Source organism: Crassostrea angulata, chromosome 9, assembly GCF_025612915.1.
Source record: "Crassostrea angulata isolate pt1a10 chromosome 9, ASM2561291v2, whole genome shotgun sequence".
NCBI classification, from domain to species: Eukaryota; Metazoa; Mollusca; class Bivalvia; order Ostreida; family Ostreidae; genus Magallana; species Magallana angulata.
Window position 1 is genome coordinate 31,072,868 of NC_069119.1, and position 14,940 is coordinate 31,087,807.

The 14,940-nt window shown below is 32.0% G+C and overlaps 1 protein-coding gene across 1 annotated transcript; it reads right to left on the reverse strand.

Annotated features, from left to right (window-relative positions):
• Positions 1-474: 474 nt before the first annotated feature.
• On the reverse strand, positions 475-9,090 carry LOC128162269 (angiopoietin-related protein 7-like). Its single transcript, XM_052825432.1, has 5 exons — positions 9,057-9,090; positions 5,542-5,633; positions 4,833-4,929; positions 4,534-4,698; positions 475-925 (listed from the first exon to the last, which is right to left on the reverse strand). Exons 1-5 carry the CDS (start codon positions 9,088-9,090, stop codon positions 669-671), a joined length of 645 nt encoding a protein of 214 aa, XP_052681392.1. The 3' UTR covers positions 475-668.
• Positions 9,091-14,940: the final 5,850 nt, after the last annotated feature.

Genomic DNA, 14,940 nt, shown 5'->3' on the forward strand with positions numbered 1-14,940 from the left:
TGTGTATTTTTAATGACATTATGATCTGAAGTTACTGAAATTTGATTAGATTAAATGACCGAAATTGGATAATTGCACATAATTTATCGGTTTCAGTTTCCATGCTTTGCCATAAGTATGTACTGGATACGCGGTTATTTTTCCCCCGCTAAGTACTGTTTTGCCTTGTCTTGAATTCACCCTAACAAAGTTGTGGTATGTTGTGGTATGTTGTGGTGTGTATACACACACACACACACACACACACACACACACACACACACACATATATAGTAGTTTCCTTTATATCAGTTGGTATTTTTTTTTTATAAAATAGATTTTCTAAAATTCACAGTTTTATTTGGGGGGGGGGGGGGGGGAGGGCTCATGCAATCGTGGACAAAACATTTATGCAACTTGAGGTCTTGTATATTTTAATGAATAGCTGATATAAACAACAATAAACAACAAATTTGACAAAATACCTAACGAAAACGGATTAAACGGAAAGCGCAAGTTTTCAAAGTTTTCTAAGGTCATTATTGTCTCTCTGGGTGTCAATTGCCTTTCCCGTCAAAACCAATAGATTACTTGTTGAAAATGTACATGCTAGTTATAACAGACTCAATTTAGGTTACCATCGGTAAACCATGCAAACATAACAATGAAAACGAATAAAAACGCTAGTGTTACAGTTTTCTAAGCATCGTTTTTGTTTCTTTGAGAGTCCATTGCTTGTCCCACGCAAACCAATATACTCCCTGCTGATAATTTTTATATTCGTTTGTATATATTCCATTTAAATTACCATCGGTACACCATGCAGCTTTTGAGTGCCACCAACCACTGGCATGTTCTGATAATTCAGCACAATTTGTAGTTCTTATATTATCGTTGTCTTTGTCATATGTACAGAATAATGCTAAGTCGCTGGTCTCCAGACTATCTGAAATTAAATAAAAGACCAAGAAAGCGTTCATTTCAGGGCTACTTATTCTCTCAGCTAATTATTCTTTAAATAGAAATCGTAAACGTACACAGGACACTGGATATCTTTTATATCAAACAATTTCAGAATCTATTTTTTAAACACCATTAAAATAACGATTACATGCACCTACAAGATAAAAAAGAACTTTATTCTTATAAAAATAGGTTCAGTAATCAACTAACATTAACATTACTAGTTATTCTATTTCTTCAAATGATCTTTTAGACGAACAGTTTTGTATTTTTGTTAAAAAAGAGCATTGAAAAACCCCAGCAGTACTGTACTACTACTTTAACTTAGACTTCTTTTTTTTACAAGACACATTATGTTGACAACACATCTGTTTCTGTGCAGAAACCACTTACATGTACGTGTAAATGACACAGTGTAGGACATTAGAACCATATTAAATTGTGCAACAAGATTTTTTTTGCGAACCTTGCTTCTAGCATGAGTACAAACATCGATATTCATTATATCGGTGATAATACATAGATAATACAATATAACTTTTTAATTATTACCCACATCTTAAAGCTAAGATACTTTAAGTTAATAAGAAGATTCGCTAGTTTTAATCTATTCGTCTGATTAAAATGCAGATTAAATGACGCTCGATTTGATAAATATTCATTAAAAGAACTTGCTGTTTTCCTTAAGTATAGATTAATTTTTTCTCTCCTTTTCCAATACTAGGACTTGATGAGACTCTTTTGATGATAAATTCTATACGTCGGAAAAGAATTGATATCCGATAATCTCTTTCTTACATTCTTGAATTGAAAAATCTAGGTTTAGAATAATGAATTATTCATTCCAGTTAATTACAAGTCATAATGATTAATCTATGTAAAACAAAGATGTATATAGATATGTAAATTTCTCTGAAAAACACGCAAAATTGAATTTGTATAAACTTCCATAAAACTAATAAAACTAATAAAAATTGAAAGTCATTGACAATACATGTGAGCAAATTCATTGTCTGCATTTCACAAGAAAACAAAACCCACTGTACTTAACAAAGATAAATGTTCCTTGCCATATCCAAGTGCCCGGAAAACCAATTCGGGATTTTCATAACCTGGAGTTATCGTTCGTAACACGAGTTATCTCTCCATTAGAGCAGGTATAGCGCTATGTAATCAAAATAAACAATTGGTTGAAACAAACGTTTTTTGTCCTGTTTAATCGGTTATTGATGTAAATTGTCAATGTAGAAAGACGATTATGCAATTAAAGGATGATGTTATACTAAAATACAAAAAAAAAAGAAGAAAAGAAACAGTAGAGAGATTTGACGAGCGCATTTAATTGTACCATCTCCAGGCACATGTATACAATGTACCATGGTTTTTGAAAGTGGATTGGGAGGGGGCACTCATAAAAAAAAACTCGACAAACCAAAACATATAAAAAAAAGAAAGAAAATTACAACTTCTCCAATCGTGAAAATCCTAATCCGTGTGTGTGTGTGGATGGAGAGGGGAGGGTTGTAGTGTACTACTTTACTGTATGCACACCATAAATCATACTGTAACACCATTTCCTTCTTATCGCATATTCACAATTTATTTACTTGCTCCGGAAAAGGCGGGGGGGGGGGGGGTCAACTTCATGTTTATTCACATTTTTATATATGTAAATTTATGAAGAAGTTGGGAGGGAGGGAGGGAGGGGGGCAACTTCATGTTTATTCACATTTTCATTTATGTAAATTTATGAAGAAGTTGGGAGGGTAGCCCCCCCCCCCCCATTGATGCCATGCGCCTGCCATCTACCAATAAATAATGCAGTTGCTGGCGGTGAAGTGCGTGGTTTCAGGAGAGCGCTGCTGATACATGTACACTGTATTATACAGAGAAGTCGACATGCAAACCAATCCTAAAGACATGGATGGTTTTGTCTGTCCACCTCTCAAAACAGAATATTTCAATCTATCAGTATGTCGAAGTACAAAGATTGGCATAATACCTACGTACGTACGTATCTGTATTGATCAATGGCGGATCATCATGGGAATTTTAGAGATAATGGGTAAAAACATATACAACCTACAAATGTAGCTTTTGCGCATTTTTTCGCATACACCGCTTGCAATCATGTTTCCATTTAAAGTTGCGTTCCGATTTTGATCGACAACATTCACGTTAATATTTATATATATAGTTCATTACATTTTTAATTTACACATGAATAAAGTACAAAACAATTATATAAAGGGCACTGAGATAATGATAAAAGTAATAAAGGTACTAAAAGTTCAACAAACTATAAAAAATGTGTTTAAGCTGTCTCCTCAAAGACTTAAAAGAAAGAGGATCTCTTATTTTAAACCAAAGACAAATTCTAATTTCGATAAAATCTATATTTCAAAGCACTGAGCTCTATTTTTAACGCTGTCATTCTTCTTAACCCTATAATACCGGTATCTATATTATGCAAAGAATCTGTTTTGTTGAGAAATTCAAATGATTTTAATTAATTAAACATCCTGCAAGACAGGTACAGCTGCCTGAATTGATGACCGTCGTTGCCCAATGCGGGTATACATATTTTTTTTCATCAAAGCTTGGCATTTCGAACGAATGCATCTCAACAGGCTAGAGCGAACATCATATTTTGAAAGAGTGTTCGGGGCGGGGGGGGGGGGACCAACCGACCGAAAATCAAGACGAAAAACAATTAATAAATCAAATAAATCACTTCACAAATTACCAAAATCCTAGTCCGTGAAGTGGGCTCGGGGGGGGGGGGGGGTCTCGTATATACGTCATGTATGTATCTTTGAATTTATTCAGAATTATATATATGCATACTTTCCCTTAGTCCTATATTGTTTTTGCGTTGTCCCCAGAAGAAGAAAAAATAGGGAAAGTCTGTTAAGAATTTATGTTTCTATATTTCATTTTTATAGAAAAAAGCTCCTGCCCTCTCTAATATTTATAACATCTTTCATTTCTGCGTAACAGGTGGATTCATTTTATCAGAGAAACCAATATACCAACATCCATCCGTTAGCTAACAAAAGGAGTAATTGTCCCAAAAATAAGAACCCAAATTAATGTTTCCCTCACATTGTTTGCCGAAACTTTGTAATCACGTTATGCATTGGAATCAAACGCATTCTTTGCGTTCAATTTAATTTTTTAGATAACTTTTGATGTTTTCTGTTTCGTAATTTGAATATTATCAAATGTTTTTGCTGTAAGAAAAATCATTATTAAGTAAACGTCCGTCGTCGTATATGTAGACTCCCGCACTGCTTACTTATCTTCTAATAACCGGAAGTACTGCATACCTGCTATGAGGGGAAGATAACTCTTTCAGTAACGATAACTCTACTTTATGGGAAGACCGATACCGCTTCTCTGACTCGGATGCCATGCAATATATTAAAAACGTCTGTTTGTCGACCAATCAAGACTTGAGTTTCAGATAGACAAAAATATTTGTGTTTTGGTTGCTAAAAATGTTCAGAATTTATATTTTGTAGCATTCTATTAGCTACACAATGTTCGATTTTAATCGGTAAAAATGTCATATGAATGTTCATGTCTTACTTAGGCCAGAGACTCCACGTTCAGAAATATGAAGTCTGTAGTTGCTGGCTTTGTCATCTATGCTAAAGTCATATTCTATTTGTGTTACTTCCCCTGCAAAGCTAGTGAGCTCAATTCTCAAAATGTTATATCCGACGGTTGTAAGTTCATGGATGTACTGGTTACCTGAAACAAAATATTAAACAAATTTAATCTCAGACCTCTTTTTTAAATAGAGAAGACGTACTTCTTGATATATTGACTTTACAGATTAAAGTAGAAATTACTTATTCTAATACGAAGCAGTGATTCACTTTTACCTAACCAAATTTCGGTAGTAACAGATCCGAACCCGTTTTCATAATCTGTCCAATTTCTGTAAAATGACGTAGAACCGTCGTATCTTCTCTGTATTATCTTTAAAAAGGTAAAAATACACATGATATTTCATACTGGAAGTAAAATGTTTATGATGAAATTTTGAAGATCTATTAGTATTTACATAATTATAAATAAAAAATGTATATTGTGAATTTGACATAATCATTTCATTAATGATAAGTTGAACATACGGAAAACACTCCTAAGCTTTAAACCTTATATATGTAATGATTATACAGAACAAAATTAAAAAAAATAAACTATTGGGCCTTACTCTTTAATATTAGAATAGGTATCATATTATCGACCAATATACTGGAAATATTGTGGCATTATTTACAAGATGCTAAAATGCTACAGAGACTAAAATCGACGAATAAGAACAGAGCAAGTTTTTTTAAAAAAAGATTCTCATTCATCAAAATCACAAAACGATTTAACCCATGGCATAAAATTTTAGTTAAAAATTTTACCAACCCTTGCAATTTAAATGAAATGAGTGTCATTAGATAATAGTGGATAACAATCATATTTTGTACAAGTAACTATTAACGATATCTTATTATTTTGTTTAAGATAGAGTTTGTCCCTCAAGACTGCTCGGAGATGTATACTTGATAAAATCAACCACAACATCAATGAACATACAATCCAAGAATAACTATCGTTGAAACAGGGAACTTCATGTAACTTCCCGCCGAAAAATTCGTACGTAAAGACACAAGTCAGGTCTGATCGTCCTGGAAGTAAAATGAAAGTACTTAGAAATTCCAAATTTTAAGCAAACTAAACTATACAAAAGACTGGCGTTGTTTTTCTATGCAATGCTGCACGTTTCTATTTTTTCAACAAAAATGAATAGATAGTTCATGTACGTATACTCTTTTTAGATTTTATTCCTTAATACTCTTAATTAAATAAAACAATATCAGCAAAAAAAAAATTTCACTCGTTTTTTTTATAATACAAAAATAAGAAACATTACACACTTCTTAATTTATAAACAGTTGCCCCAATAAAACCTCATAAAACCTGACAACAGTGTCCATTTTAAAAATTAATTATTCACATTACCAATGAGTAGTAGTATAAAAACAAGAGGCCCATGGGGCCACATCGCTCACCTGAGCAAAAATCGGCGTTCAAAAGATATTGTGCCATTTAGCCCTCGGTAGAATAACAAAAAAAATAAATATTGTAAATTATTCGAATTTTACACTTATTTTTGAATACACGTAATCTTTGACATTGTACCTTCATGAAATACTGTTTTTACACAGAATAAGAAAATCCTACGCAAGTTATAGAACTAAATATTTGGTAGGGGTACACTGTAATATAACTTCTAATTCCCTGTATTTTCGTTCTGCCCCCCCCTCCCCCACTTAATACAGCGATCAAAATATATGAGAGCATATAGGTACATTTTTTTCCTCAACTACCTACTAGTTATTGTATTTTTTTTAAGTATAATAGTTATTGCATTTTATCAAAAAGATCCTACATGTATATATGTGAAGAAGAAAATTGCACCTCATGCGCTCAGTTTCTCAAATTAAAAATATTCAACAATTTAATTTGTCTTCTCCATTATAATTAAATGACTGTTGTTTACCTCGCGTAAACTAGTGACTTTTATAACTTTACTCACACTTGATTGATGAATACACTGGAATGAAAAATGTTGTCACGTGACATGATAAAGAGCTATAAAAATCAATGTTACCGTATTGACAGGCACATCACTCTAATTTACTATGGCCCACCCATTATTTTCATTTTTATTCAAAAATAACAAATGGCTACAAACCAGGATAATTTTCCGCTGTAATATTTTCTGAGGAATAGCGACAATTCCTTTATCCCCGCAACAGAAATGTGTCAGAACTATGAAAACTGTTTTAATGATATCGTTTTTATTTACTCATATTTCACATTATTCATTGTATAAAGAGGGGGGCCCAGAGAGTAGTTATGTACAGCATATCATTCTTTCATTTTTTTGTGTACAAGTATTTATAACATACTCTAATTCAAATAGAATTTCCAATGATCAACCAAAATTTCAGCGTCAATCGTAGAATTATAAGCAAGATGAGCTCAACATTTTGCTAGGTTTGAGTCATATTTTGTTCACATGAGTTTATTACATTCAGCTTAAGGTAACTCCATACTCGTAAAATTCTCTGAGGAAAGTTAAAAAACTGAACTGATTTCAACTTAATAGACTTAAATGTCATCAATTGTTAGAAAAAATATACGTGTCATCGCACTTTTTAAGATTCCACATAAACATAAACTAAAGCATATTTTAGCATCAGAAAACTGTTTTTTTTTGTTAAAAGTAAAATCTTGTAGGAAGAAATTTGTTTTTCTTGTTTAATTTTAATGTCAACTTTATTAGAAAACTAAAACTACAAAAATATTTTAAAATTAATCGTTAGAATAAGAAAAACTATAGCATTTAGACATACAACTGAGAGAAAAGTCAGAAAAAGAGTTATTTCCACTTTGCATAGATAAGATGTATAAAAAAGTGGAAATTTAGGATAAAATAAAGCTGCAAAAATATCTTGAGCCTACCAATAATTCTAATTACATCCAATATGATTACATTCACAAAAATAAATAAAACTATCTTGCACAAATTTTAAAGAATTCAAAGTTTTACAAAAAAGTATGACATCACAGAACACTGGATCTACTTTAAGATTTTTAACTTGGTACGTATTTCCTATTCGGCATTTAAAATGGAAAAAATGAATGGCCTCAGATCTGTGTACAAACATAGAATTGTGAGCAAATCTCTGTATCTTGCTTATAATTCGAAGCTTAACACTCAAATATGGTAAGTAAAAAAAATTGTAAACAATTTAACACAATAAACATGCACTATAACAAATAAAGAACACAATTTATTTTTCAAAATGAATCATATACATGTATATATACCTACATATTTTCGTCAGCGATATTAAACTCTATTTAAACTGAATAAACTCGAGAAAATGCCGAGCATCTCAACAAAACATATTGCATTATTCTACCATTACGCAAAAGATGATAACGAATTACCGATAGCCTGAAATAATTGCATTTTAGTTCTTTCTTAATACATCAGATGTTGCTTAATTTGCGCAGGTAAACAGTAAACTGTTTGATTTACCGAAGTCTCTGTTTGATTTGATACGTAAAAATCAGGAAATACAAGCGACAGTTCCCAGGTTAACGCAAAGCATAATTGAAACCAAAACGAAAATCACAACAAGCTAACACCACCGTCATATGTGAAAACTGTCACCGCATTGAAATATTTCGCCTCAATTTACTTCACAAAATCGGCACCAATGTATTTTGCATGTTTCAAAGATTCCCTTCGTACACGAACTGTTGCACAACAAACAAATTCATCATTGCCAGATCGACCCGTTTATCAAATATTATCATGGCTGCTTTAAACAAAGAACCTCGTTTTAGAATTATGGAATAGGATTCTTGGTAAAATGGGTAAGCAAACCCGGGCCAGGGCAAAATAAAAGCAGGGGCAGATCGGCAATTGTCAATTCCAATTACGCATTATTTTGCAGCAATATTTACAGCGAATACAAATATACTGGTCAGTAAATATCTTGAAATTTTAATGAGATTGGCAGATTAATAACTGTCAATCTTTTGTTTTGCCCTGGCCCAGTCATGCCTACCCATTTTACCAAGACTCATGGATGCTATAAATTGCTTGAAACACGCATTTTCTTTCTTATCATTTTCGTAATAACTCAGATTTGAAGCAGAATTAGCCCATAATTTTTGCATATTTTCCTTCCCATACAGATTATTCATGCTAAATAACGTTGAATTTGCCTCAGTAGTTTTTTTAGAAGATTTTTTAATATGAACCCCCTATTTTTTTTTTTTTTTTACAGTTTTGAGTTTTCTCCGCTTTCATTGAAAAATTTTCTTTCATTTCTGCAATTGATATTCATCTTTCCATAAGAATGCTTTGAGCCAAATTTGGTTGAATTTGGTTAAGTGGTTTTAGAGAAGAAGTTCAAAATGTGAAAAGTTTACAGACGGACAGACGGACGGACAGACGGACGACGGACAAAATGTGATCAGAATAGCTTACTTGAGCTTTCAGCTCAGGTGAGCTAAAAAACCCATACCAGTTGTAGTGTGCTCTGAGCTTGGGTAAGCCATAGTTGAGTGGGTGGCAAAAGAAGATTTAATTACTGAGATATCAGTGGACGCTGGCGAGTAACTCGTCTGCTCAGTTGTTGCTGGATCCTGAGAAGTTGAATGTATAATATTTGATATCTGTAAAACTGCAGTTGTTGAATCAACATGATTGTTTGTTAGAGTTGTTAGAGGATCTGTGATGGCCAGGTCAATTATACTTGATATCTCTGTTGTTGGAGATTCTGTGGTAGTCAAGTCAATTATACTTGATATTTTAGTTGTTGAATGGTCAGTGGTGGTCCGGTCATTTTTAGTAGATAATTCAGTTGTGTGCAGATCTGTTGTAGTTAAGTCCAGAGAACTTGATGAACCGGTTGAAAGCTGCAGGGCTGTGGTAGATATATCAGTTGCTAGTAGGTCTGTTGTAGTTGAACCAACATTACTACTTGTTGTGTCAAATAAGGGTACATCTGAAGAAGTTGAGTCAAAAAGACTAGTTAATTCAGTAGTTGCCGTATTTGTGGAAATAGGTTCGACAAGAGAAATCGGTTCAGTCTGTTGCAGGTCCGTTGTGACTGAACCGATTGGAGTAGACATATCGTTTGGTTGTAAATCTGTAGTTGCAGTGACATCATGACTCAATATTTCAATGACAGGTGTGTTTGTGGTCGTAGTTTCTGGACGCAATGATTCACTTGTATGTGGGCCAAGGGTGGAGCCAGTTTGACTTGACATATCATGTGGTGACTGATCAGTGGTTGTGGTGGTACCCTGACGGGATGTTTCAGTGGCTGGCTCGTTCGTAATGGTCGTTTCGAGAAGATGTGATGATTCAGTTGAAACTGGATCTGTAGCTATCAATTTACCATCAGCTGACGAATGAGTGTTGGGGATAATAGTAACTGTCGAGTCTGTTGAGCTTTCGGAAGATGTTGTTTTGTCAGTGCTTATTATGTCAAATGACGAATATGTTGTCTCAGATCCAACCTCACGCGTTGTAATGTTTGTAGGAGCAATATCTGCAAAACATATTTCAATTAAATTGGAACAACAAATTTAATCATGCTCATATCAAACACAAACCGAGAGGACTATCAGAAATATTGTAGCTCATAAATGGAGTTGTGAACCTTCAAATTGGTAAGAACAGTGTCTATGAGATTCTGATGCATAATCTAGTAATACAAACAGTGCAAATCTTACCACTTGTTTTCATTGTAGATAGCTTGTTTTGTTCTATTTCTGATGCATCTACCTGTAAATAACACGACTTATCTTAAAATTAATTTTTACTAAAAAAAAAAACACCCAAAAACCCTAACATTTTTTGACGTATCTAGGTAAAATTGCTTTCTTTTAAGCTTACGATATGCATCTACAAATGCAATTCATTTTAAAGGTAAATTCTACTGAGTCCATCTTGGTTTAGTATATAAGAATATTCTTGAAAAATTTGTCATATTGACCATTGGATGCTTTATTTTGGCAAAGAACTAAACAGGTAGTGAAAATAACTGATGCACAAAACCATGCACATAGAAAATTAAAACGCTTTAACTCCTAATTAAAGAAATGTGTATACTAAGTACGACTTTGGGATGTTATTCTAAATGAAGCATCTTACAAAGAAGCCAAATGGAAATGCTCGGCAGATCAATAAATCAAAATATTCTTTTGCTTAAATATTCTATTTTTAACACAAGTACGTGTAGATTTATTTTTTTTATTTCCTACAAGATATATAGTTATATATTTACTCACAATATAATTAGATTTTACCGATCACAATTTTGAACACATCTTACTTTTAACTTTACAAGAAAATTCATGAAGTAATGGAAAAATTGCCACTTTATAGTACTCGGTAATTTGAAAATAAAAAGCTGTATCGTCTCTTGAAATGAGGTGATTTTAAGCCGTATCGACAACAATTCATTAATTATTCAAAAGTCATTTACAAATTCCCTCAGAAAATTAGTGTTCATTTTTCACAAGGAATCATCGATTGTCTCTTCATTTTTTTTACCATACAAATAATTAATGCTCTCATCTTTGGTTTAATTATACAGTATGCTTTATTTGTAAACACACGCAATGCTTCCTTTTTGTGAACAAACATCATATCTTGTTTCACATGTAAATGATTAAATCATAATTGGCTTTGCACAGTTTCGTAATGTACGTTTTCTTAATATAGCTGAGAGATTGTCACTTGCTAATAACAGTCTTTATTGTAAAAAGAAATATTAAAAATGTTCAAACATGCATAAAATTTGCTCTGGTTTTATTATAATACGTTGAATTTCAATGTTTTGGATTATGATTAGTAAGCCTGTGAAATTATGTCTCCATTAATATTGAAATGCAGTTTTTATAACATATTGAAATGATAGCATTATGGTTTACAAATTTACTCATGCGTGACACATAAGATTTTATTTAAATCCTTAATCAATTTCACAGTTGTTTGGTACATGTACCACCTTAACGGATCTTCATTCAATTTTGAAACATTGCTATCCATGACAATAAATAGAACAAAAGCAATATAATTATGTGGTTTAGTGTAAAAGTATCTTTATACAAGGTTTTTATTATTATCATAACCATTGAAAGAAGGCCTTTTGAAAAAATAAATACAGATACATGTAAAATAGACTGCATTTGCTAAGTTTAATGTTTGTAATTAAAAAATATTGACAAAAAAAAAATTATATTCTTGCAGTGCAAGTTTATTTTAAAGCCCAATCAGCATGTGTATATATAATTAGAATTATCGAACGAGATGATTTTTTAAAGTTAATTCAGCTGATGTGTTTAAAAGTCTGTCAGACTGTTTGACTAGTTTTACTTATCATATTATGTTTTACTGATGTTTATGAAAAGGTAATCGGTAATACGATTCAAGTATTTTTCCATATAATACATGTATAATAGGCTATATTGTATTTTCTTTATAACTCATGCATGTCTTACATATTTTTTATCATGCTGACAAATTATTGATGATCAAGTGTATAAATAAAACATTTTACAGTTTTTTCCACAGAAATCTGATACCAGAAGATGCACCCTTAACACCGATTTCTATCGAAAGCAGAGCAGATAAAACCATTTTAGATCAATTAAATACTGGGTATATAAATATAAGAAAAATGGACAATTTGTTCCTTGAATTAGTGCTTGCACTTATCAAGTGAGACCAATTTCCTGTTGATTTTTAACTACAGTTTTTGAGAACTGGCGCTAAATAGTCCGCGGATACCCTTTTCAGAATAATAAAATGTCAACATGCGGGTATAAATAAGGTGTCCTATACCATAACTATCACTTTCTAGATTTACTTTAAAAATTATGAAAATTGGGAAAATTTCTGAATATGTATATATTTTGACATTGAGCGATTGTTTTTTTAAAATTTACTCAATGATACTGTTTTTTGTCTTTATGAGGGGTATATACTTTTGATTATAATATGATTTTTAAAATTTCTAAACTAAAAAAGGAGCTTCGTATGGATTTTCTTCAAAAAGGACAAATGCAATATAAAAAAAAACATTCCAAAACTAAATAAGTAATTATCAAAATAATCATGTTTAAGTCCAATAACAAAACAACAAGCAACAACAATAAATATCAATCAATATAATATAACTTAATTACACTAAGAAATGTTCTGCAAATACCATATAGAGAGGGAAATTTTATGAAAAAAGGAAAAGTCAGAGCTTCTTAAGTTCAACTGATTCTTGAATAATACCTTTTAAAAGGATACCGATTTGCAAAAACTTAGTTTAATAATGGTTTAATTCTGCTACAAAACTTAAGCTCTCCTTTGTGATTTGTGTTAAATCTGCATTGAATGCTTTGTTCCAATAATTTGAAATTTAATTGTGTTAATAAAACGGATTTTGTTAGAAAGATGAAAATTATTACCTTCATATAACGTCGACACGTTTTAACAGCTGTGTCATTAGAATTAAAGTTCTCCACAAAACCTATTTCCCAAATTCTACACCGACCTACTTCTTCACAAATGTCCATTCCCGAACAATTGTTCTGGGCATTGCATTCGGTACCGCACAGTAAAACAGCATTGCTATCTTTAGACATTGTGATATCCAAGACCACGCTTAAGTTTTCAGTTTGTGGTACTATTCCCCAAAGAACAAATCTTTTCTCCTCAATTTTTGATATCACTGTAGCAAAAAACAAAACTGATAAGTATATTTTCAGCAGCATGACTGCATGAAAGCTTACTTTGTCGCTCGCAAAATATAGATAGAACACACGAACGTGTCGCAATAAAATCGTATATCAATATATTGATCTTATTCTTGGTTACTTTCAACAATAGAGATTTTAATCTTTATTACTTTATGTACATGTCAAAGTTTACGACCCCCCCCCCCCCCCCCAAGAAAAAAAAGCATAAGCTAAACGTGTTACAAATCAAACTTTGCTGTGAACTTCAGAACAAGAAAAAATATGTTTTTAAAATTGTATCTGCTATTCAAAACAGTCTCAGAATTTATGGATCAGTCTTTCAAGTGTTTACATTAAACGAATACACAGCAGTTCTAGTTATCTGTCTCTGATATTAAAAACTTACTTATTTTTATCTGTAGTTCTTCTTTACTGAATTTTTATAATGAATAGAACTTCGAATTAACAAGAACAAAATAATTCTAAATTTAAGTTTTTTTTCTTTAGATTTAAGCAAGCTTTATGATTATCAGCTCTAAATTAAGAATGTTTTATGAAAACGCACAATGAATAATAATCAAAGAGTAATTCATTTTTGTCGGATTAATCGGTTTTAAATGTACTTAATTTTCTCTGAACTTAAGGTACATCATCAACGCTTCGCATTTACAAAAATCTACTACTTACAACTTATTATTAGAACCGTGACGTACTGTCACTGAAACTGAACTTTATTTATTTTACAACGATTGATAAGCAAGTTCTACAACTTATATTAATATCTCTCGTTAGCACGTATGATAGCGCGAGGGGGGCATTGGTGTGGAAAGAAGCCAGATTACCCGGAGAGAACCCATGTATCCAAGCGGGCGACCGCCATACCCTATCACAAACCACCTCTGTCGATCACGGGGATCGAACTCGGGTCGCAGCGGTGACAAGCGAGTGCATTGTCCACTACACTACTTGGACACCTTGACGTACGTTATGCTTTAATAAGGATATTGATATTTTTGGCTCTAATGTTCGCTGAGGATTTCAAATATTTTGATTTACAATATAAAGCTTGACCTGATGATATTTATCATTGCATTTGAGATAAAAAAAAAAAACATTTAGGAAAATATAACTAAAGAAAATGCAATTTTATTACATCTATTCGTAACACTAAGCCAAATAGAACAAAAATTGTAAAGAATGTTATCAATTACACAATTTCAGTAGATCGTTTGAAAACATGATAATAAAACTATACAAAGTATCATGGGTTTTTAATCAGTGTTCTTGTCTCTTTGAGGGCCTACTGTCCGTTCAATTTCATAATATATTTTTATCAACTTATCAAAAGACGAAAATTTGATGTCATTTGTTTATTATAGTTTTCCTTATGCAGTCACACACTTTCTGTAATGTTTGAGTTTCTTTTAGCGTTCTGCATTCATGGCGGTAAAACAGCACAATAACTTCCGGTTTGAGTTCCGAAAATTAAACAGTCAATAATATATTTTAGATCATCCATTATGAAAGCATCATTTATCATCATTAATATGGGAATAAACGTAGAAATAGGATACGTTTATTCTAATTTGTTCTCTATTTTTACTTATTGATATGTGTTGATTACGTACATTGATTACGTTGAATACGTACATTGACATTTATTAT

What these genes read in the sequence shown, in the direction of transcription:
- LOC128162269 (XM_052825432.1), bottom strand. Translation starts at nt 9,090, where the DNA reads ATGGCTTACCCAAGCTCAGAGCACACTACAACTG. An exon ending in ACGATAGTTATTCTTGGATT is followed by an intron (nt 4,930 to 5,541) that starts GTATGTTCATTG and finishes ACCTTTTTAAAG; the next exon opens with ATAATACAGAGAAGATACGA. An exon ending in TACTACCGAAATTTGGTTAG is followed by an intron (nt 4,699 to 4,832) that starts GTAAAAGTGAAT and finishes ATTTTGTTTCAG; the next exon opens with GTAACCAGTACATCCATGAA.